At 42.6% G+C, this 25,498-nt stretch overlaps 1 protein-coding gene across 5 annotated transcripts; it reads left to right on the forward strand.

The window, feature by feature from the left end:
- The first annotated feature begins 1,029 nt into the window (after positions 1–1,029).
- BEST3 (bestrophin 3) lies at positions 1,030–24,250 on the forward strand. 5 transcript variants are annotated; one of them, XM_051630377.1, is made up of 11 exons: positions 1,030–1,183; positions 4,930–5,099; positions 6,737–6,831; positions 7,396–7,629; positions 12,799–12,953; positions 13,657–13,734; positions 14,122–14,274; positions 17,684–17,764; positions 19,110–19,261; positions 21,282–21,377; positions 21,878–24,250. In XM_051630377.1, the coding sequence occupies exons 2-11, from the start codon at positions 4,948–4,950 to the stop codon at positions 22,767–22,769; spliced, it is 2,088 nt and encodes a 695-aa protein (XP_051486337.1). In that variant the 5' UTR covers positions 1,030–1,183; positions 4,930–4,947; the 3' UTR covers positions 22,770–24,250. The 5 variants fall into 5 exon arrangements, with proteins under 5 accessions (XP_051486337.1, XP_051486345.1, XP_051486354.1 ...); XM_051630385.1 differs by lacking the exon at positions 21,282–21,377 and having other exon boundaries at positions 1,033–1,183; XM_051630414.1 differs by lacking the exon at positions 4,930–5,099 and having other exon boundaries at positions 1,133–1,183.
- The last annotated feature ends 1,248 nt before the right edge of the window (positions 24,251–25,498 follow it).

A 25,498-nucleotide genomic window follows, 5' to 3' on the forward strand; every position in this document is an offset into this window, starting at 1 on the left:
CCTTCTGATCATTTTCATTGCCTTCCTCTGGACACGTTCCAACAGGTCCACGTCCTTCATATTTTGGGGGCTTCAGAGCTGGACAGAGCACTCCAGGTGAGTTCTCAGTAGAGGGGCAAAATCACCTCTCTCGACCTGCTGGCCACACTTCTTTTGATGCAGCCCAGGATGCAGTTGGCGTTCTGGGCTGCTATTGCACATTGGTGGCTCATGTCCAGCTTTTGATCCACCACCCAGCTTGGTGTCATCAGCAAACTTGCTGAGAGAGCTCTCAGTGCCACTGTCAATATCATATATTAAGATCTTGAACAACACTGGTCCCAGTATGGACCCCTAAGAGACACAACTTGTCACCATTTTCCACCATCAAGCCATTGACCCCTACCCTCTGGGTGTGACCATGCAGCCAATTCCTTATCCACTGAACAGTCCACCCATCAAACCAATATCTCTTCAACTTAAAGAGAAGGATGTTGTGGGGGACCAAGTAAAAGGCCTTGCAGAAGTCCGGATAAATGACATCCACAGGTCTTCCCTTGTCTACTGATGCAGTCACTCCATTGTAGAAAGCCACTAGGTTGGTCAGGCAGGATTTGCCCCCAGTAAAGCCATGCTGGCTGTCCCGAATCACCTGCCTGTTCTTCATGTAGTCATTTAGATGTAGTCAGTGCTATTCTCTGCTGTTTCGTCACAGGGCTGGCTCAGAGAGATCACACGTTTCAAAAGAAGTCTCAGAGACAAGTGCTCCCTCCTTGTCTATCCTGTTTTGGTGATGGGAAATAAAATGGAGAAAAGTGGAGGTGCCAGCCAAACCACTGCAAGATTCTTCATTCAAATTAAAGGGGTTCTTCTGATGGCAAGTGGCGTTATAATTATAGACTAGAAAAGAGCAAGATCAGCAGCTGCTGCTGCTGCTGCTTCTGCTGCTTGCGTTTGTTCCCTGTGTAACTGACAGGACAGAGTACTTGGCAAAAACAGACTTCCAGAAGTGGAAAGATATTTTAACCCCTGTTCTTGTCAGTCCAATCCTCCTGGGGCTCAGCAGCAGCAACCCCTTGCTTCAGGTTAAGGGAAGAGCAAGGTGACCATCACAGACCTAAAGGGGACCTTGTTTGGGACGTCTGAGAGAGAGGAAGGGTCCAGGATTTGCCTTCAGGCTTGGATTGCTGAATCAAAATAGCAGGTCAGTGGATATAGCGTGAGCTTAATATGCTTTTGTTGTTGGCTTAACTCAAATCTCTCTCTCTCACTTTCTCTACAATGCAATAACCAAGAAATAAGGTGATACAATGACAAGGGGCAGGTCTGTGCTGAGGCACTGTTTATTTATACATTCTGTAATGTGCCTTTCATGGTCAGTTAGGAAACACTGATGGCTGTTTGGTTGTTATTTTTAATGTGGTTTGTCTCTGAATCCTCATGCATCCTGAAATTAACAGCCAGGCAAATATTCCATTTGCAGTTTGGCTCAATATTAGTAGAGGACAAAAAAAAAATATTTTATTTTTAGGAGTTTATACCTAAAGGCTTCTGATTATCTTAGCAAAAGTGCAGTAATATATAACTCACATTTCAGCCAGTGGTTGAGAAGTTTTCAGAGAAGGAATAAACACTGAACAAAAGGGAAAGCAGTGTCATAGACATGAGCCTACGTCTCTGCAGACATAAAATGGGCATAACTTGTGTTATGTCCTCAAAACTCACAAATCCATAGCAGCAGAAAACCAAGCCCTATATTTGATAATTCATTTAAGTGCAACACAATTAACAGGAAGGTGTTTAATGACACCAGTGCCTGTGGTATCTAATCTAACACTCTCTGTCCTTCTTCAGCCTGGCCAAAACTGTGCTCAGGCAGGAATGTGCTGGGGGGCATCGTTCTGCTTTGCTCTTCCTGTCTGTCTGTTTTATCTTTTTAATTTCCTGTGACCATGAGTAATGTTGGAAGGACTCTCAGTCAACATGCTGCCCATGAACCAGGGGCTTGGGACCACTATGCAAGAACCAGACCCAATGCAAGGCTTTCTGCAAAAAATTTCCCGTTGGGGAAGGGCTGTAGCCCAGTGGTTGTAGATGTTCCCAGAGAAAAAAACACAGGTGCAGTTTTAAATCTACACTTGCTATGTTGTGAAATCTAATCAGAGAGACATAGCTGTCTTTCATAGCTTCATATAGTTTAAGGAGTTTTTAGATCACCTAATCTGACCTAATGTGTATTTTAGGACATTACATTATATCACCCCAAAGTCCCTATATGAACTCAATGGTAAATGTTCAATAAAACGTTTGCTTTGCAGAAAGGTAAAACACAATGCATCACAGGCAAGGCAAGGCAAGCAAGCAAGGCATCAAAGCCCAAAAGTGCTGTGACAGTCCCACTTTTATTTTCCCCATTTCAGAGGCAGAAAGAACAAGCTGTGGGTGTCCAGTGCCTCCCAAGCTGACATGAAGAGCTTCTATTCAGAGCCTAAGGGCATCAAGTAAAGTGCTAAGAGAAATGGCTGGAATTTCATTAAGTGAAATTTAGTTGCTTGAATCAGGTCACTTTGTGGAGAAAACTCACCTATTCCAGCCTAATGTGAGGGAAAATATTCTTAACCCTGAGCCCTTTTATTACAGTCCTGCAGCTGTGGCCAAAACTCATCCAATAGGCCTTGCAGAACAGGATTTGCTGTAGCTCTGTAGAGGAGGTGGACCCATTTTGTCCAGCTCAGCTTTTGGCCAATTTCTGGCACTGTCCAGTCACCGATGCTTGGGAGGACCAGCCCTTCCTGAACCTCATGTGCAGAAACTGAGAGCCATGGATTTGACACTAATCACTGCCTTCTTGCAGAGCTGCAGATGCCATGAGGATTCTAGAGGCCATCTTGTTCCCTCTGTGGCCTGGCCAGAAGGGACTGAACAGAAAGTTTCAGAGATGCCCAGACACCAGGGGAGAGCAGCAGAGCTACTTGGCCCCAGCCCTGTATGTCTCAGCTGTGTGAATTTTTCCTGAAGGTCACATTTTGTCAAACTATGTGCTTTCATCTTAAAGATCATAAACCATGGGATATCTATCCAGTCCTCTGTTTCGACATTTGGTTGCCCCCACATTTAGCGATTTATACTTCACTTCAGACAGCACTTGTCTAAATTCATCTTCTACTCTTTCCACTATGTTACACTGGTGGTCTGGGTTCCCACCAGGCTGTAAGCCCTCACATTATCAGATATCTTTTCTATATCTGATTTCTTGCAGTCCCACTGCAGGTTTCCACTGCAAACTGAATATTAGTGGAGAGATAGAAATATACTTCTTAACGATATGGCTTGAACACACACACTCCCTAGCATTAATGGGCAAAGACTAAAGCCTTTTAGAGCAAACCCATGAAACTCAATGTATCATTAAGCGTATTTTTTTTTACCCCTTTCCCCCCCCTGTAGCCCAGCCATAGGCTTCTCCCCTTGTTTATAAAGCTCCATATCTGCTGGAGAATGGAAATCTCTGCTTCCATTTTCTTAAGTGTTGCTTCCTGACCACAGGCTTTTTAGAAGAAAGGACAGCATTTCTGCATGCCAATCAGCTGGTTTGGCTATGGAATTTAACTGTCTGGAATTAGGGATGACAACAAAAAAATGTAAAGGCCTGTGCCAAGTCTCAAAAACAGGAAGGCTATCATTTGGATGCTTAAGGATAAAACCCATTATTCTTAAAAACAAAAAAAAATGAAAAACAACAACAACAAAAAAAAACAAACAACCACACACAAAAAGTCTCCGAGCCCACGTTGGCAAACCTTCAGCAGCCACCATTCTCCAGACAAGAAGAGACAGTCTGTCAGCAATAGAAGGCTTATGGTATTTTTTCCATGCTGATTCCCTTGGTGACTAAACGAAAAAGTGGCACTTTTATAGCTGAATTTTAATGGCTTACTTTATGCTCTGCATCAGAGACGCAGCCAAGTTACATAAAATACTATCAAGCCATCTACTAGCTATGGGTTCCAATTTTTTTTTTCTGAGAGTTAATGACCTAAGCTGGCATAAGGAAAACACAGGCAAGAATCACGTTTATGGTACACACTAACTAACTTGACGTTTTGTGCTTAGTTACTTATTTTCATGGATGCTGTATAAAACTGCTTTCATCCACATTTGGAGTTAGGGTTTTTTTTGCAAGGACATGAAAGTTCCTGTAGCATCTTCCTATGCTGGGTAAGCAAGTAACAAACCCAGTGTAAAATATTTACCTGTATACTTTTAGTACTGCTTTACTTACACTGTGTCACACACTGCCTACACATGCAACCCTGTGGCTTTTTTTGCATGGCCATGCAATGGTGAAGTATTGATGAGTAAGTCCAGCTGCCAAGCTGAGAAATCACAGGGCTCCCCAGCTGATCTCAGCTGCTGTTGTAACCATTAATGAGAGAGGAATTCTCCAAATCTCATTTGGTTTTAGATGAGTGTAATTACCAAAGCCAGCTACAAACACTGGCTGGGGAGGAAGGTGCATTTGTTGAATTTAGCTTTAATTCTCTTGCTGGAGTGCTGACGAAGTTCTGAAAATTTCAAGCAAATTTAGTTTGTTTTCTTTGCTGACACCACACTGGAGCAAACTGGGAGTAAGCTGAGGCTATAGAGGTGTAAAGTGGCCACAGTGGAGCTAGCTATTGCTTTTGGGTGGGCTTTGAGGTAAAGCCCAAATACAGCCTCGCATCAATGAATCTGCAGGTCTCAACATGGCTTGTAGCTGCAAGATTGTAATTTCTCTCTCTCTTTCTATCTATATAAATACACACAATATGTATTAATGTATACATATGCTATTATTATATGCATATATGTGCATGTTTATCTCTGTATCTATCTATACAAGGGTGCATCAGGTTAGAATACACTGTCTAAAATGTTATTGGTTTCCTGCTTCTCTTCTACTGTTTCTAGGCACAGCCTGCCAAGACGATGACAGTCACTTATTCCAGCAAAGTAGCAAATGCCACTTTCTTTGGATTTCACAGATTACTCCTAAAGTGGAAAGGCAGCATCTACAAATTGCTGTACAGAGAATTTATTGTTTTTGCTACTCTTTACACAGCGATAAGTGTATTATACAGGTACACTCTTTCCAATTCACATCTCATTAAATGTTATACTGAAGTCTCACACTCCACAGTGCTACACTGATGGATTATGGTTGGGGGGAGGTTGTTTTTTCCCTTGGACCTTTTCTAATGTCCTTTACTTTCCGTGTTTAAAACTTCTAGAGAAAACATGTAGGGTATAAATAAAATACTGTCTATTGAATTCAGCTGATTCTACTTTCAGCTCAGTATAGAGCAACCATCCTACTGAATAAACACCCATAGCCTGCCTGTGTTATGCAGCTTTTATCATTTTGATGGTGAATTGGTGGCAGCAAACATTACTCTCTGCTTTAAATGATAAATACAGACCTAAATGATAAGTACAGACAGTTGCAAAACTGTCTTCAGTTGCTGTAATTTATTTAACAACCCTGAAAGGTAATAATTTGAGAGCCAGGTTAGGAAAAGCAAAGTTTTGCTTAAAGCTAGGACATGGCTAACGTTATTTTTAAGCTGGCAGGGCCAAGCAAAGCTGCATAGAAACCAGATGCAGTTGTTACCTGTGAGTAACCCAGCACCCAAGAGGGTCACATTAGGAGAGTTGCTTCTTCCACCAAGGTGTGAATTAAACACCCTTATGACAGATGCAATGCATCAGTTAGCACAGTGTAACTTTTAATTGATGAAGTGCACTACACATTAGTATCAAAATCATGATTCAGCTCTTACCTTGGTCTGTAATTAGATCTCAGTGTTTGCTTTTTATGTGAAGAAAGGAGAAAATGAGCTTCAGTTTGTCTGTGATTAATCACTAATTTTCCAAATGTTCAGTAATCTATACGTGTAAAGTCAGAAAGTTTACAGCCTGATATGTAAAGAAACACCAAAGTCTCATATTTATTAAAATTAATCCAGTTTTACTGAAATGTTAAGCAATTAAAGACCATGGTAAACACACCATGGAAGACCCTCTATATATGCTGCAGGGCCAATATTTTTCACATGTTCCTTTTATTTTTAAATCAAAGAACAGCTGGAATATGCATTTATACAAATAAAATAATTGTTTCTATTTAAGCTTGTTGTATTTCATTAGGTATCTTCTCCATGAGCAGAATCTCCCATGCTCCACTCATTCCCTATGATCTGGTGAATGTTTTCCTCACTGCAAAATAAATGCAGTTGTTTTGTTCTTAATCTTGTGTAAGAGAGAAATTTCATAGGAGTAAGAGTAAAAACATCATGGCATTTTTAAATAAGAGCTATTAGAGCTTGGTAACCTTTTGCAATTCAAGCTGACCTGAGCATTTTTACTAAGTAGCCCTCTGAAACATGGCAGCAATCTCTACTAGCAGACTTACAGCTTGGTATAGTTAGTGGTCTGCATGAGATAGCAAGTTAATTCTCCAGCTGTGTTAGTAGTAATTAGTAGTGCCAGTCAAATTAGTCACAAGAAAACTGCAAAGACAGGGGAATAATATTGTCTTCTCCTCCAGAGTCTTCATTACATGCCAAAAGTATTCAGCACTTTACCTTTAAGAATTTGCTTGAAGACATTAGCCAAGGCTGTTCCCAATTGCACATACCTGATTATTCATACATATTTGCACTTTGTAGCTAGTGCCAGAATATTATGAAAGGCTGGATACATTTTATTTTTGCTGCAGATTTTTTCTTACAGGTAGTCAGAAACGGTTCTTTGAAAAACTGTCAATTTACTGTGACAAATATGCTGAACAAATCCCGGTAACTTTTGTGCTTGGTAAGTACCAGTTACATCGGAAATTATTCTCCAGCGCTGTCTCTGTTCAGGCGTTTGGTGAATGTCTGTGCATGGAAACATTTCAGAGCTGAGGGGCATAGGAGAGGTTAGAGGCTTAAAATAATCAACTTCCAAAATGTCTCCTTAAATTTTAGTTGCTTTTGTCACATCATCATTTATGCTCATGTTTTTAATAGACCAACAAAAGAGTAAAGTTTCCATGGGTATATATATATATATATACACACATAGTGCCCACTAACACTTAGACATTGTGCCTGAACTTTCAAAGCACTAAATCCACTCAAGGCTTACTGCAGAAGAGGAAATCTGGAAGTTCTTGAGTATTATATACTCAGCTGGAACAGGCCAGTAAGTTGCACTGTCTATTAAATAATTAGCATTGATTGCATCCTGGGTTTTAGTGTGACTTACTGCATTTATTCTGGGAAATGTAGCAGCTTAGTGATACAGATAACACCCTGAAAACTGAATCATAATACCCTAAACAGAAATCCTGATAGGCACTGGAATTTTTATTTCTTTTTTCCTCCTAAACCTCAGGTTTCTACGTCACTTTGGTGGTGAACCGCTGGTGGAACCAGTTTGTGAACTTGCCGTGGCCAGATCGGCTGATGTTCCTCATCTCCAGCTGCGTGCAGGGCAGGGATGAGTACGGGCGCTTGTTGCGGAGGACTCTGATGCGCTACGTGAACCTGACGTCTCTGCTGATCTTCCGCTCCGTCAGCACAGCTGTGTACAAAAGGTTTCCCACCATGGACCACGTGGTAGGAGCAGGTACTGCTGAGTCCTTCACCCCAAAATGTCTCTCCTTTCCCTCAGAGGTGGGGGCATAGGGAGGGAAGGAGCCAGGCTCATTTTCCCCTTCCTCTTTGGCCCCCGTGTGCCTCATACTGACCCATGTCAAAGCTACCACGTTTTTGTCCAGGGCTTGAACGACGTGCCCTTAAGCGTGCACCTTTAATGCTCTCAAAGTCTTCATCTAGCAACGCTACAGACATCGAGTTTGAAGTTCTTAGGTCGATTTTCTCTCAGACAAGAGGCAGTGAAGGCAATAGGCCTGGCCTGAACATGCAGTCCTACGGAGCGGGTGCAGCATTCTCCAAAATGTGAAAAATAATGTAGTTGCACTGTTGTATGATGCAGTAGTAATTGTGGACTTGTTACACACCATTGCCTCAATGTCTAGGATATAACCTTGGATATAACCTTGTTTTGAATGTCAGGCTGTTCTCTGCACTTCACCGGTACAGCTTTATCTCAATTATTTGTAAGTAGCTTGTATTACCCGTAGATCTATTGCAATACACAAAACCCCCCACAACCTCAAGGGTGTTTTCTTTAAAATTGCACTCTCACCTTAAGCTTAGCTTTACAGGGATGAACATTAAGTGGATCTTAAATTTTCTGTTGTTTTGATAAGACAGTGAGTGTGATGATGGGGAATAGAGTTCAACATGTAAGATTTTGCTTGTCCATGAAGGACCTGCCACTGAGTATTTAAAAGTAAGCTGTGATGCCATGCATTCTGACTGGATTGGTCAGAGTCAGGGGTAGGACACCAGTGCAGAGATGTGGGGATCTGTTCCAAATAAGACAAGTCATACATTTTTTACTTAACATCTTGCATTTTAAAAAAATTATTCCTTTGGCAGAGATTAGCAAGCAAAGTTATAGCAAGTTAAAATATGTAGAGTGTATGTCCCTATACACATTACAAGTATGTGTGAAAAGCTTTTGATATTAAAAAAATAGCCAGGCAAAATGCAGAATGCACTGACCTTACAAAAAACCAAAAACCAAACCAAGAAACAAACAAAAAAACCAAACCATAACCAAAACAACCAAAACCAAACCAAAACAAATTGTGTTGGATTCAGCTGGATTTTGAGGTTCTCTTCCTTGTGCAGTTCAACAAAACTGTTTAACTGTGCCTGTGAGAGGTCAGGGAAGCTTCTGCCACTCTCCCCAGCAATCTGCTCCTAGTACACACTGGAAAATTACAACATTTCCAGCAGGCTAATCCAGCTCTGCCTCCCTATTGCTAAAGACAATCTGTTCCAAGAGAGACAAAATGTCACAGTGTTGTACAAAAATTGCAGACTGGAAAACAAGTTCTGGTGGATTTTTTGTTTCTTGTTGGTTTTGTTTGGTTGTTTACAGTGGGAAATGTTCTACTATAAATTATATAACTAAGTATTAATAGTGTAGTCAGCTCTGTGGATTTCAGTACTTATTCTGTAGGTTTTGATACCTATTGTGCCACAGAATGTTTGTTGATAAAGTACTGATCACTTGATGGTGTATTTTGGTTCTGTCAACATCCAGTAATGAAGACAGTACCCTGCAATATCCCATCCCTAGCTCCCTGTGTCATTGCATATCAGACTGCATGGGAGTGCAACATTTAATATGAATGTGAGCAGCAGAATCTAATACTTACAGCACAGTCATCATTGAAACAACTTGTGCCGACTTTGCATTTCACTGCCAAACTGAGAACTGCCCCAGCATGACTATTGCTATGCATTTCCCTTTTCAGCAAATGAACTGCTTAAATTCATAGATTTAAAAGTCTGAGAACAGTGTAATGCTAATCTAGTCTGACTCATCCATAACACAAGGCATAAAAGCTTACTCACAACATCCTTTGTTGTGGTGCAATTCCTGACTGAGCTATAACACTTTCTAGGAACATAACCAGCCCTGACTTAAAATTCAGCTGGGTATAATGGAGACTACATCACATTCTAGGTGAACTGACATTTCCAAGGGTGAGCTCACTGTTGAAAAGTGAAATTTTATTCTCAGTTTGAATTTGCACAGCATCATCTTCTACTCAATGGATTTTGTCATGGGTTTGCGTTATTGTTTTCTTAATTAGATTAATACCCCATTTTCCCTCAATAGCAACCTGTTAGCAGGGTGCATAAAGGCTTGAATAAACCTAAGAGCTTCACCTTCTGTAGTATCTCCTTACAGGGGATGATCTTCAGTGCTGGATCTTACTCCTAACTCTTTTCTAAAGTATTTTTCTTTTTTTAGCTTTCTTTATGGAGCTGTAGGCATGCAGGTAGATCCATGATGCTGTTATGCTGAGTACGTGGCACACACGCCGTGAGCGTCACATGCCTAGCAGCAGTTCTGAGCCTGCCAGGCCTGTTGGCTGCAAAGTGCTGGAGGGAAGTTGCATGCTCAAGAACACAAGTCTTGAAAAAACAGGAATAGTGAATCAGCAGCTGGGCAGAGAGCAGCCCAAAACAGCTGATAGGAAATGCTGAAGAGAAACAGGAGTAGTGAGCCCAACTAAATTAATACCCATGAACGACTGAAGTTTGCAGTCCCAAAAACTCTACTGGAATGAAGTACCTCAATTAATTCTTTCCCACACAACACAGAAGCAGAAAGCAAAACGTTCATCTACTTGGTAATTGTTAGTGAACTCTGAAGATGTGGGAGATGGCTGCCGTTCCATTCCTTCTCTAGCCATTCCTCTTCAGAGTATTTGGTGTGGGTACCCTGACCAGTCTTGTCTCAAACCATTCTGTTTTGATGGAAGAACTGATACTTTTTTAATTACCTGAGGGGAAGTACAAGCTACTTTTACAGCCAGGCTTTTGCTCTCATCAATAATTTCCCCACAAGATCACTGTGGCTGACACTATTCACATTAGTGTCCTTTGATTATTTATTTATTGCATCCCATGTCAAGCTTCTCATGCTTTCACAAGGATTCAGCGCCCTGTCATTCCCTAGATCATCCTTTTCAAGATCTTTGCACAGTACTTGCCAAATATTTCCACTCTTCTGGGGCTGCTCCACTATTCCAGTGCTTGTCAAAACCAGAGAGTTCCTCAGTTAATTCTCTGAATACTCTTGAACCAAAATAGCATGACCATGTTTAGAAACCATTTAATTTTAATAACTGAGGTTTGAGATCTTCCTCTGTATGTGATGGAAGATTAAGTGCTTCTTTACTGCTGGTTCTGAACTGTGTATTGTTTCCATACCCTTCACCAGTAGTAAGAGCAATCCAGACTTCTTTAATCTTTTCTGGGATAAAAATATTAGGCATTATTAATATCCATCAAAGAGAATATTTAATTAATACAAGCACCAACCCCTTAACTTTAAAAATACTGACAATATGAATGTTACTGTTAAAAGAACCAGGGTTTGTTGAGCTTTTCTGAACAAAAATGTACCTATTTTCAGTGGAGAGCTGAACTGATCCTTGTGGTTTTGCTGTTCTTTGTGACCCCCTCAGGCTGTGTCCTTCCAGATAATGACTTCCCAGAGCCTCTCAAGTGACTTGCATCCAGTGTTTACTCCAGACTGTCAATTTTCTGATATCCTGTCTGTCTGATTCAGCCTGATGGAAACATCTTTTCCTGTCCTGTAAAGAATAGGCTTCCCAGCCAAAAATCAAAGGCAGCCTGAAAGACTTTCAGGAGTCAGGAGTCATGACTAGCAGGGCAATTTGTCTGGTTGCCTGATTATTTCTGTGCAGTTGATTATGAGAGCTGGCTGCAAATTGTCCAGGGATCTTTTAGCTCTGTCTTATTCTGCTGTCAGATTGCAGGGTACTGCAGGAATACTGTGTCTTGCTGCTGAACTCTGCCTCTTCCACAGAGTTTTCTGTCCTGTCCATGTTTTCCTTCTCCACAGTAGCAGTATTTCATACCTCCTGGGTTGACTTGTTGCACGTCTTCTGGCCCAGTGTCCTGCTAGCAGCAGGATTTCTGTACATTATTCCTTCTCCATCTCTTTGCATGCCTTCGTAACCCCAAAGAAAACATGAAACACAATCTGGCAGGGAGTATTCCACTGGCAGAAGTCATGGTCTCTGTTGAGCTGTTTCACACATGCACTTGTATTCTCTGTTGCTTGATCAATGCTTTGCGGATTTACCCAAAAAATATCAGAATCAGGTGGTCACATAACTGCCCTTACAACATATGTCAAGACGCTGCTGAACCATCACTGCTGAAAAGTAATAGTTTCTTGACTGATATATCCAGTTCCTTATTTTTCTAAGAGGAGAATGTGAAACTAGAGAGTAATTTGGAGAATTCCCAGAATCAGCAGTGTCAGAGTTGGAAGGGACCTCTGGAGACCATCTAGTCCAACCCCAAATCTAAAGCAGGATTGCCTAGAGCACATTACTCAGGGCTGAGTTCAGGTGGATCTTGAGTATCTCCAGAGGAGGAGACTCCACGACCTCCCTAGGCAGCCTGTTCCAGTGCTCCTTCACCCTCATAGTAAAGAAGTTTTTCCTCATGTTCAGATGGAACTTTTTGTGTTCCAGCTTGTGCCCATTGCCCCTCATCCTGTCACTGGGCACTACTGAAAAGAGTCTGGTCCATCCTCCCTGCTCCCACCTTTTAGATACTTACAGGCATTGACAAGGTCTCTCCTCAGCCTTCTCTTCCTCAGGCTAAAGAGTCCCAGCTCTTTCAGCCTTTCCTCAGAAGAAAGATGCTCCAATACCCCAGTCATCTTTGTTGCCCTCTGCTGGACTCTCTCCAGCAGTTCCCTTTCTCTCTTGAACTGGGGAGCCCAGAACTGGACACAGTATTCCAGATGTGGCCTATAAAAAATAATTCTTAGTGTTATATGTATCAACAACCTGTTAGTGGTCAGATATGAGAACACAGTAATAGGACATTATTGCATAAATTGATTAAGAGGGATTTTGCACAGGTAGTTATTGCTAAAAGAAGTTGTTTCAATCAAGATCTATCCTGGAAAAAAAATAGAATCTCAAAAAAGGAAAGGAGGAGGCTACGAGTTAGAATTATAAATAGTGCTTTGCATATTTCTATGCAAATATCACATAAAGAGATTCAAACAGTCAAAATTTATAGCATCAGTTGTACTGACTGAACAGAGTAAATGAAATCTTATGCATTTATTTTTGTATTTATTGTACTTTTTTGTAAATAGGTTTCATGACAAGATATGAAAGAAAACTTTTTGATGACCTTAAGTCTCCTCACCTTAAATACTGGGTTCCATTTGTCTGGTTTGGAAATTTGGCATCAAAGGCAACAAAAGAGGGAAGAATTCGAGACAGTGTAGATCTGCAGGCACTGATGACTGTAAGTAGAGAAAGTAAATCTGCAGAAAACTAATCTGAAACTACTGTGTGGTAGCTTTTCACTTACATAATTTGACTTAGTGCTCACAACACTCCAGAGTCACCTAAATGATTTTACTCACGTTTTATACCATTTTTCTGGGTTTACCAATTTACAGAGGGGACACACAACAGCAGGTCACTGGGATGGTATTTATATGACTAAGAAGGCATTAACTGAAGCAACAAATTGATGACTAAAAATTATTGTAACATCACTGTAAATTCATACTTGTTTCATTGCTGTGGAAAAAAAAAAAAAAAAGAGAGAGAATAATTTGACATTTTTAAGATTTTAATATTAGTTTCAGGGAAGATAATCTTCCTGAATATTTCATTAAGTGGTCAAACATCCTTTTTGTGTCATAATATATTCTCTTTCGTGTATCACTGGACTGTGGATAAGTTAGAAACAAAAGATAATTTGTGAAAAAATACACAAGACACTATTTCAACTCCACAAACTAAATGAATATTTGAATGTGACAATAAGGTTTTGGATATTGTTATGATATCAAGTTATATATACTCCACTTTCTTATCTCCCTGTCCTTCTATATGTGTAAATATGAATTGTAATGAAGTGGTTGTCATTTAGAATTGAATGCTATGCAATTTTAGTTTGTTGAGGTTGTTCTGTTTTGTTTTGTTTTGTTTCTCTTTAGGAGATGAATAAGTACCGGTCTTGGTGTAGTCTCTTGTTTGGTTATGACTGGGTTGGAATTCCACTGGTCTATACCCAGGTACTGAGACATTATCCTTTATAAAATTTGAAATACTATTCCCTTCAAAGGGGAGTTGGGTGCAAAACATCCATAGAGTCAATTAGAGTCTCCAAGCTGTTGAGGACTTGACTCCTATGGGATCACGGAGGCCTGGCTAACTGCTTAGGTCATATTTAATGCAGAGATTTTTTGCAGGCCTTGCAAAATCTGGGAGGAGGAAACACTGAAATGTTTTTATGTTTCCTGGATCTTCTTCCTGGCTGTAATTATTCCCATGGACTCTCTATTTATAATACCCCCCTAAAGATTTCTAAATTCATGGTAGTCAGAGGCCTTTGGGTATGTGTTGCCTTATTCATAAGATTATATTATCACACAATTTCAATGAAGTTTTGTTCTTTGCAGGTCGTTACTCTCGCTGTCTATACTTTTTTCTTTGCCTGCCTGATAGGACGCCAATTTTTGGACACTGACCAAGGGTATCAGGGACATGACTTAGATCTTTACATTCCAATCTTCACACTGTTACAGTTCTTCTTCTACGCAGGATGGCTCAAGGTAAGCTAGCATTCTGGAAAGGTCATGGGGGAACCCTCCTGGGGGTGGCTGGGTGAAGATGTCAGAGCTGAAGCCATGGTGACAGATTTGTGGCACACTGTAAAACCATTGAAGATTAATGGTGTTACACCAAAGCTGTATTGAGCCCAAAGTGTCCTGTGATCATAAAGAAACATCATGCAATACATTTTAAATTCCACCTGACAGATCTTACAGTAAGAGACCATCAGGAACCTGAAAGAGCCCATTTTAGTGGGGCCAGTGCAGCCACAGCTCCCCAAGGGAGTATTACTCAGGCAAAATAAGATCCCAGTACTTGGACTATAAAATGACAGATGAAAGATTAAAAGAAAAACCTTTCTCCCACTCTGCTGCGCAATGGGGAAATACAGCTGCAGACCTGGCATGGGCTGAAAGGGATTGAATTCTACTTTCTTCTTATGATCAAAGTCAGCCTTTAGTATCTGCTGTTAACTTAATCAGATGCAGGCAATTAAAGGTTTCCAGTTCCAGAGGGCTATCCAACAGGCAACATTGGCTACAACCCCAACACATAAAAATGTTCATTAAACAGAAGAGTTATAGAAGGAACTGGATGCTACCCATTAGCCTTCTGATGCCTGCTCAGTTAACATATCACCATCATGGTGATAGTTGAGTAATTAAGCCACATACCTCATGGCAGTTCTCTCTTCTGCAGCAAGTATCAGGGTAGACTAACTGGAAAAAATTTTCAAATAAAAAGCAAATTGATACATTAGGGTCCATGTGCATTAAGATTTCCTTTGGGGATTTTTAGTCATGGCTGGAAACTTAGAGCTAACTTTTCTCTTAGAATATGAATTGCACAAAGATTGGCCAGTTTTAGAGCTCCCTTCCCACAGCCAACTCCAAAGGGCAGAGTACAGTAGGCAGCACAACTGAGATGGTGGATTGTAGAGGAAAATAAAGTGCCTACAGGGCAAGCTCCTCTAGTCCTGTGTCCTCAGAAGTCAGGGGGAAAAGGGGTTTGCCACATAGGGACCAGCCTGGAAGGGAGCAGGAGAGAGAGAAAGTGGGGATGGTGTGGCAGGATTAGCAGGCTGCTCCTGCAGAAATGTGAGGCTTTATCTCTAGGCAATGACTTCCAGGCTTTTACTAGTGGCTTACAAAACTGTAAGCTGTTTGTTTGGACCACCCTGCTGGTGCTTCTAATAGGGGGAATGGTTTCCCCTTCATCTGAACCCAAGGCTGTTAATAGCATCTCTTCCAGTTAGGCTCAGGACTTCCCGCTGACTTCTGACTACAGCAGGTACAAGATGTCATCGTAACTGAAAAATCTTCTGCATAAGGAAATTAAAGGGAGGAGAAGCAGTTTTAAAAAGTGAATTTAATATCAGCAGTGCTCCCTCAGACCGGAGGTTTGTCCAAACCTGCAGTGCCACTGAGTCAGGATATTTCTGTCTTTAAGGTTACAGCCTGTTTCCTGCTGAGGGTGTTGGGCTTTGGCTGCCAGGCTGCAGAAAGGGCCCAGAGCTATTGACTTCCAGTAACTTGGCAGTTCCTCAGAAATTATGGCTAAACTGAGCTCATGCCTTGGCCTCGGGCCCAGTTTGTTGTATCTACAATACAGGGGTAAGGTTTCCCATCGTGTAAGACACTTCTAAATTCCAATTTCATTGTAGAGATAGACAGACCGTCCAAATTCAGACCTTAGTTGTCCAGTACAACATTCCTTTATGGAGAATGAAGTTGTGTCTCATATGCCAAGACCAGGTCAGCCAAGCAAAAGGCCACCACTGGTGTTCCCTCTGCTCCAGCCCTGCTCACCTTTTTTTGGTCATGTGACAAGTTTGTCAGTGGATTTTTGGGTGGTGATCCCCTGGTTTACAACAAACTGATCCAGCATCTTCCCTAGAGAGACACAACACAGTCTGTGTTCTGATTTATTCCTATTGCAGCACTTCCATAGTTATATCTCAAATGTGATGCTATGGCCCAGGCCAATGAGTGTGAGCAGAGGTGTCCCCTGTCTCCTTTTTGTTTGTCTTGCCTTACGGGTCTCACAATAGCCTGCTCAGCAGCTCATTTTCTGTCTTCCACTGCTGACCTGGGAAGTGATGGCCTTGGAGAGTCAGCAGGTGCTTACCAACTGGTATATCCTAGAGGCACGTGGGAGTAAATAGCCAGGGAGTGACAGCCTTACTGTTATAAGTTATTTAGATCATAGCCACCCATAGCAAGCTTCACAAGCAGGGCTGTTTAATCATACAGTTACTTCCTCCATATCCGCATTGAACAGAGGACCTGGCCACTGCTTCTGTGCATGGTCCTGGTGACCATCAGGTAGGCTTGGAAGGGTCAGCAAGAATGTAATCAGCTTCAAAACCAGGACTTGCAAAGGCAAACAGAGAGAGAAAAGCATGAAGGAGAGAGGATATTTAACCTCGGTGTACCAAGGAACTGAGAAATAGAGAAGCAGCCTGAATTTCCTGAAACTTAAAAAAATATATATGTTCCTATTTAATATTTTTTTTCTCCCCCAGCAGCTATGAGGTTTGTCCCCACAATGTACTCTGGTGATCATGGGGATGGGAGAGCAGTCTCTGGTTGTTTTCCATTTCTTTATTCCTTTGGGAGGGAGCAGGACTGGGTAAGGCTATGGGCAGCCAGAGAGGTTTCCTTCCCCAGCCTAGCTCTCAGACTAAGATCCCTCACCACAAAGGTGTCTTTAGGCTCACTGTTTGATTGTCTCCTCCACAGGATGGGCTTCTCCCCTGCAATTTTAATCACTTTGTGTACAGAAGGCCAAAATAACAGGCTGAATTATAGAACAAACTCAGGTCCTCTCTCCTGGCTTTGGCTAGCATGATGCTTGGCATCCACCTGAGTTAAGTATTTTGGTGAGCTGCTTTTCCTGAAAAGCTTCAGAGGGATGCCATCAGCATCACCCCCGAAAAACAAGCAGAGGCTGAAGGCTGAGTTGGAGAGATGAGCTGTACTCCCTGCAGCAAACTCCAGCTGTAGGGCTTGGGAATAGTGACTCAATGAGCTCATGGAGTATTGCAGACTGTAATACAATAACAGAGCCTCTAGCTGCTACACCATTCATTTAAATCAGCCAAAGACAACAGTAAGGAAGTGCAATGACTATCTTATGTGACAGTTACAGTGGCCCAGACATGTCTCAATTCCCAGTAGGCCAGCACTGACAATCATAATTGACAGCACCAATGAGGCACAGAGGCATGAATCTGTAGGAAAAGCAAGATGTGCCCTTGCTAGGCTGGCAAAACCATCACACAGGAGCTCAAGCTGTGATTGCAAGTGACAAGCAGGGAGAGAGAGAAAAACCTGATCCTATTTTCTCTGTGGCAGCAGTCCTGACATGGCAGGCCAATCTCTATTCACTGTCTCATTTTCCTTTCAGGTCGCTGAACAACTTATTAATCCATTTGGAGAAGATGATGATGATTTTGAAACTAACTGGTGCATCGATAGGAATTTGCAGGTTGCTGTTATTATTTCTACTTCCAGCTTTACTATACCATAGGTTATCATTATATTTAATGCTGTTTTGTATTTTGAGGTACAAATTAAGGGCAACAAATGTCAGCAAAACAAATTCATTCCCTGAAGGAGTACCTATGTCTGTGATCCCCAGATTTTGTTTTTAGAAGCTAATGCATCATTATTTTAGTATTTGGCATTTGTGAGGCCTGAGTAAACATGCAAACAGCTGACCTCAAACTATAAGCTCACTTTGTGCCTGGAATAACATGTAATATAGGTCAATCCTGCACAATCCAAAAGCCATCTATTCCTACACAGATGAGAACATGTTTTGCTAATCTGAATGTCAACAGATTACCATATTATGTATGATCCTTCCTTTTATTTTATTTTTTTTTAACTATAAAGGCGGCGAAGGTACCAAAACCAAAAAGCAGGACCTTCAACTAATAAGCAGGGCTCACACTGTGATTCACGTTGCGATGCTGCTGCCCACCGTGGCATCTGTGGTTGGCACAGGAGCCAGTGTCCTCAGTGGCAGGAGATGTGACATGGCCAGGGTACAAATTTACTGCAGTTACCCCCAGTTCCCAAAAAGCCCCTGTCTATCATGCCATGAAGGAGCCCAAAGATGTGAAAAGGTCCCACAGCACCTGCTGTTCCCCTTGAAGGCAAAGCCAAGCACAGGAGTGAGCTGCTGTAAGACCCCTGGGTTCTGCTGGGGACCACTGGGCTGGCAAAGCGGAGCCGAGGTGTTAGAGGGAGTGAGGGCAGGGCAAGCAAACCAGCATATTAAGCAAAGAAGCAATGCAGGTGCATGCAGGAGTGGGAAAGGCCTTCTCGCTGCCAGAGATGCTCTCTGGCTTGACACCAGTTCAGGCTACTCACACTATGATGCCTCAGAGGCCTTTGTATAAAATATATTTGAAGACCCTATAACAGGGTGGTCACATACTTTGTTCTGATGAAGTCTGGATGAAGCCTATCAGAAAGCTGCTTGGGCTCTGGACTTTTTAGGGAGCACAAACAATACACTACACAGACTTCACATAGCACATGGAGGATCACGTTCGCCATGCATGACGAGAGTCTTCAGTCTGATGCAAGTATCTTTGCAGCATAGAAGACTCAAGTCACAAGAAAAGTTACACTTTCACAAATACAGGAGGGTACAGGGGGTGTATTTTATAATTCCAAGTCTCTTCCCAATGCCCAGGCCAGCATACACAGCTTACTTTAAAGTGTTTCTGAAAGAACTGATGACCCAGGGAACTACAAAGCAGATTATTTCATATTCTGTACTGTGTTGAAAGTGACATGATTTATACAAAAAAAAATCTAAGGTCTCACTTCTGGCGGTGGACGAGATGCACATGAACTTGCCAAGGATGGAGAAAGATATTTACTGGAATGATTCCTCTGCCCGGCCACCCTACACAAAAGCAGCTGCTGATTACTGTATTCCTTCATTTCTTGGATCAACTATTGAAATGGGGTGAGTGGCACTAAGGGTCCTTAATACTGCCAGAAGGATGCACCTCCCCAACCCCTACAGCCCACACTGATTGGCAGACAATCAGTGCAGGGTTGTGGCAGTACTGTGAGGGGGGGACATGGAAATGGGAAATGATGTTAGGAGGGAGTGGACAGGCTGGTGTGGTGGGGTGATGTCTCCAGTGGTCCATGTGCTCATGTAAATTGTGCACCCATAGCTTAAAGTGTATCATTAATAAATAGGGTATCTTTGCAGGGAGGGTTTGTTGATAGTCTCTGAGCACAGGATGGCACCTGAAGACAGGGACTGACTGTTCTTAATAATTCTTTTTTTACTACAGCTTCATCATACAATTCCCTGTTTAGTTAGCTTGTTGCTTGTTAGTTAGCAGATGATGGATAAAATCAGTCCAGATCTTTGTGAAGATAAACAAGACTATCTTAAACATTGTATGGCTAATAATCTAGGTATGCAAGTAGGAGCAGTCAGATTTTGTGAAAAGATCAATCATAGAATCACAGAATGGTTTGGATTGGAAACGACCTTTAAAGGCCATCTAGTCCAACCCCCCCCTGCAGTGAGCAGGAACATCTTCAACTAGATCAGGTTGCTCAGAGCCCCATCCAACCTGACCTTGACTGTTTGTAGGGATGGGGCTTCTACCACCTCTCTGGGCAACCTGTTCCAGTGTTTCACCACTCTCGTGGTAAAAAATTTCTGCCTTATATCTAGTCTAAATCTACCCTCTTTCTGGTTAAAACCATTACCCCTAAGAAGATGAGTTATTTGCAGAGAGCAACACAAGAACCATCATTATAAAGAAACATATGGAGGATACAGGATTGCCCCATGTTGTCAGGTTCTATATAAGAAATCAGTGATAGACCAGTTATCTTAGAAGCCGTTGAGTTGAACACTTGTCACATGCTGCATTATAGGTCAGTAAGTTTAAATACCACCATGCCCAAATAAATACCAGGGCAAGCAGAGGTTTTTATATGAAAATCTGATTTTAAACTTTATAGTAGCTATTTTTTTAAGTTTAAAACTTCTCTCAGGAGGTTTTGCTTTTTTCCAAAATTGTCCAGCCTTTGTTAAAATGAAATTGTGCTTCATTTGTCCTGGAAAGTGGTACTTAATCATTTTTGTTCCTATTTTTTACATTTTTCCATGCATTCTACTACAAAGAACAATGGTTTATATGAGTTCCTTTTGTCACTCACAACCTTTTATTTCTTTTCTTCTGAAAAAAAACTAATCAATTGGCAAAAGAAAAGTAAAGAAGAAAGCAAGGAAGTAAAGAAGAAAAACTCATAGAATACAGTTTCTTTTACTGCAATTGCTAGCACGAAAAGGTGGCAAAGAAGAAACATTATTGAATCTGCAAACAATCTTTAATAAGAAGCATTTCACACAAAAAAAAAGGGGGGCAGTGAATGAAAAACAGCTCCTTGTTAGCCCCTGTGAAATGTAAACAGCTCTGATGTGCTGACTTTTTAATTAGTTATTTTCTCCTCTGAACTGTTTCTCTGTTAATCTCTAAGCAAACCTGGGTAGTTCTTATACAGACTTCAAAACAAGGTCTAAAGATTCATCCAAGTCTATAGCAAATACATAAAATTTGAGCCCAAATCCGAAGTCTTTTCCCAGTTCCCTCAAGCCAGCAACCGGAACAGGTTGCCTAGAGAGGTGGTGGAAGCCACATCCATGGGAACAGTCAAGGTCAGGTTGGACAGGGCTCTGAGCAACCTGATCTAGCTGAAGATGTCCCTGCTCACTGCAGGGGGTTGGACTAGATGACCTTTGAAGGTCACTTCCAACCCAAGCCATTCTGTGATTTTCACAAATGCTGGATGAAGTTCCTCTGTCCATCCAGGTTAGTGTTGCCTTCCAGCACTCCTCACCTCAGATTTGGCCCGAGCCCCTTTGCTAACTTTGCCTTTAGAGCAGGTAACTGGGCCAGTTTGGTTTGTCTTCTGGGGTGCACTGAGTCAGTAATGTGTACTGAATTGACTGGCAGGTGCAGCAATAGTTGTTCTCATGATCCACCAAGGATGGGCAGGAGAAGAGTACCAATTACAGGTGGGACTTCGAGACACACTGTTATGCCCCAGAAGTAAGTGAGATTGTGGCATCTGAGTAATTCCAACATTTTTTTTAAACCATTGCACCCTGCTTCCAGGAGTAACATTTTCGCTGTTGTTATTTTTACCTGAAGGATTCTCCTGAATTTTTTTCTAGAGCACCAAGTAGGGTTTTTTTCTCCACTTTCTGCACCCTAAGCCCAAGACTAACCATGTGGAGTGCCCACAGAGGGATGCAGCCCAAAAATGAAATGGTGCCAGATGTCTGGCTGGCTGCCCTCTCAGCCTGGTCCTCAGGAGAAGAGACACCTGGATGTGGAGAGATTTCTGTGTTATCTAACTGGTCCAAACGCACAGGCACTATTTCCTGGCACCCTCACCCCATTTCCACCCCTTCCATTCTTTTCCCTGGGAACACACTAGGGCCTTGGTCCCTATATCTTCCAGCTGAGATAGTGGGATATCCATGCATGCAGACCACATGCTTCCTATACGGTGATAGTGATACCTACTACCTGGCTTTATTTGGCAGGCTGGCTGATGCTGGATTCCTCCACGGGGAAGAGTGGCCCTGGGAAGAGGAGAAACACCGAAGACAATATTCAGTGCTAAGAAGAGTCAAGAGGTTTCTCAGCGTCCACGAGGGCCCTCCGTCCCCGGCTCACCGAAGCTACAGTCGGCAGACAAGTGAGAATTCCGTGTTTTTCCCAGCGGACGAGAAGGGGTACATCAGGCGGTTGCAGGAGATGCACACCAGAGGGAGACACTCTACCTCGAGCTTCAAGAAGAAACACGAAGGAGCTGACAGAAGCAACAGGCTTCACAGTAGCAAAGATCTAGGGCCCATCACGGAAACCTCAAGGAATGAGGCACATTTTGGCGACAGTGACACCTCATCCGAGATAAACAAGCCAGTTCCTGAGGTCATAATCTCTGAAGCTGAGGAGACAGCACCTGACGTGCTGGGCAAACCAGGTCCGCAAACAGCACACGCTGCAAGCATGCCAGAAGAGAAGCTTCAGAGGAGTCTAACTGAGGAAAATGTGACTCTTCTGGACCACCCTTATTTCCCCCCCGAAATGCCTACATACCTCCTAGGCTCTGAGTTGCATCAGTCACTTCCCACTGTGATAGGGGAGCCCAAACATGAACCCCTTGTTAGCAACATAGCTGGTTTCATGACAGATCATGAGAGATACATTCAGCGATGGAGTTTACCGAGCTTCCATAGTCATATTGACGCTGCACCACCTTCAGCAGAATCTGGGACAACTTCAGAGCAAGGGACCTCCACAGATGGAAAAAATGCTACTTCTGCTGCTGTTCCAGAGATATTTGAGATGCAGCACTTATGGGAAAACTTGGATGGTAAAGAAACAGCTATAGTAGAATTTTATCATGAGAAAAGTGAAAGAAAACTTTGACCGTCCTTCCCCTGGTTCTGACTGAACTTATTGTCTTCTTTTGAAAGTGGTTCTCACACACATTATCTAGAAGTGCAGAAAGGCAGACATGATGCTCAGACAAATCCTGAGCAAGATCCAACAGAGGATTTGAGCACCTAAATAGGAGGAATTGTGGTAACATACTTTAAACTGCTTGGTCACTGGCTCGAAATCTGTGACCCTGTGGGGAAAATATTTATGGGGAGAACTGAGAGCCTCAGGAGTGGAGGCAAACCAGCCAGTGTGCTTGGCAGAAAGCTGTGTAGGCTCACCTAGAGGAAGCACCTAGATTATCAGAAGAGTCAGGTTAGCTCTATCCACTTTGGATCCATCCTGAACACTGCTAACTTTGGCTGCTCCTTCAAGGATGTCTGTGGCATCCTTGTAAGACCCACCAACAGTTTTAGTTTCTACTCAAGTGGCCAGAAGGGGAGGTGTGGGCTTAGCACTCTCCTCATCCTGGAGAGATTCAGCCCACCATCTCTCACTGTTTGGAGGAATGCTTGAAGAGACAGGCTCCTTGTTTATGTGGGACAAGAGCCTGCCCCTCTCCTGCTGAAGTTATGCCAGTACAGAGTGGAAAAAATAAAAGCATGAAATGTTTAACTTCATTGAAAAATGGAAAAGGCAAAACTGCAGATGAGCTGGGCATGGGAGGTCTGAGCCTTGGTTTCTGCTCCTTGGAGCATGTATATGGTGTACCAAGTGGCTGTTTATTGTAAAATACTGTGATGAAAGGGCTGTGGCACTCTCTCAGGAGGTGATGGAGCTGCAGGGGCACCTGAGCTCAGCGTTCTGCTCTTGTAGAGATCTTCACTTGGCAGCACACAGGCTGCAGTCATCCCAAGGAGACAAGCAAATGGTCTGAGACTACTAGGAGAAACTGCTCTCCGCTTGCTTCCTTCCTCGCCCATTCCCATGCTTCCCAGTTGTATCATATATGTTCTCCATTAACCCAAACCCAAGGCAGTATTAGGTGGCTTCTTCTGCTCACAGGGTGGCCAAACCACATCTCTACACCTCCTGGTAGCAACCCGGCCTTTCAGCTGCCGTTCCTGCAGGAAGTCTCGAAGGAAGCCCTGAAAGCAACAGCAGCTCTCTGTTTTTAACTCTCACCCACATCTATATGAATGCAGTTCAGAGCATGACGCCAGCATTCCCCCAGGAGTGAGTATCCAAGCAGATGGATACTCAAACCAGACAAGGGTTTCCCAGACACCTGCAGAGGAACTTCTTCACACCATGAGGTGAGGAGACACTCGTGTCTGACAGCAGCTGAGTGGTGAGGTTTGGTCACAGTTTTGGACTAAGCCAAACCACAGTTCTGGTGCAACCTCACCCTTGCCACTCCACAACAAGTCCCCAGGCAAATCAAGTTGTTGTGTTTGGGTTTGACCAACAAAATGAGGACTCCCAACAAAGTGAAATTATATTGAAATAAAGAGCATCTTACCCCAGCAGTCCTGTTTTCTGGATGGCCCTTGCTAGGCAACACTCAGCCTCTGAGCAGCATCCTCTAGCTTTTCAGTCATCAGAGTCCCAAACTGCTGACTCTCCCTAGGGAAACTGACCCTCTCAGCCTGTGACAATGCTGGAAACACAAAGTTTTCCTCTACATCAACAGAGAAAAAGTATTTTCCTCCAACATTTCCTCTTTATTCCCTATTTATTCTTTTAGCAGAAGGCACACATTTCAATTTTGTATTTCCTCAAGTTAATTGTGTCTGCGACTGTCAGGGAACTGCATTTACCAATGAGCTTAACTGTAACAAATGGTAAATATATAGTATAAGAGAGAAGTTTTAAGGATCCACAGAAAGCTCCAGCCACACAGCTACACCCAAAGATAAAGTAATTGCTGCTCTCCGTGGGAGCCTGAAGCTCTCCTCCATAATGCTTTGTTAAAGACAGGAGAGCCAGACATATTTTGGAGGAGTTTGGCCATACTCCTTCCAGCTGCACATGAAGAGTTTTCAGCAGCTATGGAGAAACTGTGGCCTATTATCTAGCTCTCTCCTCAAAATACATAAGCTTGAAGAGCCGTCCTTCCATCTGTAAGGGAATTTAAACCAGAAATTAGAGATTACTGTAAAGTGCCCACTACAATTCTGCACTGAGGATCCGGTCCCACCACATCTCCTCACTCTCCTCCTTCACACACCTTCCATCAGGTGCTGGAGCAAAGTGCTCGTCCTCCCCAGGCCAGACATCACTATATTTCATCCCAGCACTGCTAAGCCTGAAGGAGCCTTCCCAGCTTCACATTGTCCAGTTCTTCTCATCTTCCATCATCATCTCCTCAGGCTGCTGCTACCTAGGATGCACACTGCTGCTTTCCACCAGGACATTACGAGTCTCATGAGCAATGATTTTGTTACCTCACCCCTCCCTGGCCAACACCTGTGTTCTTCCTTCAAGGGAGACTAAGGGTAGCCACACAGTAGCCCTTAGGTAGATAAAAGCTTCAGTTTAGCCCCACAGAGGTGCCTATTGGACATGTAGATGTAGATGCATGTTAAATTAGGAATGACAGCTCTGAAGTCCCACCATATCATGCAATACACCAATAGCCAGCTCCAGATTAGCTATCATATTCTGTTCATTGTTTGTAAGGAAGGTAGCCCTAGAGAGAGTTATCAGGAAAATTTTCTCTCCTCATTTAGTCTGTTATCTCACTTTTTTAAACATCTGCAGGGGCTGATTTGTGT

Source organism: Apus apus, chromosome 1 (assembly GCF_020740795.1).
Source record: "Apus apus isolate bApuApu2 chromosome 1, bApuApu2.pri.cur, whole genome shotgun sequence".
NCBI lineage: Eukaryota > Metazoa > Chordata > Aves > Apodiformes > Apodidae > Apus > Apus apus.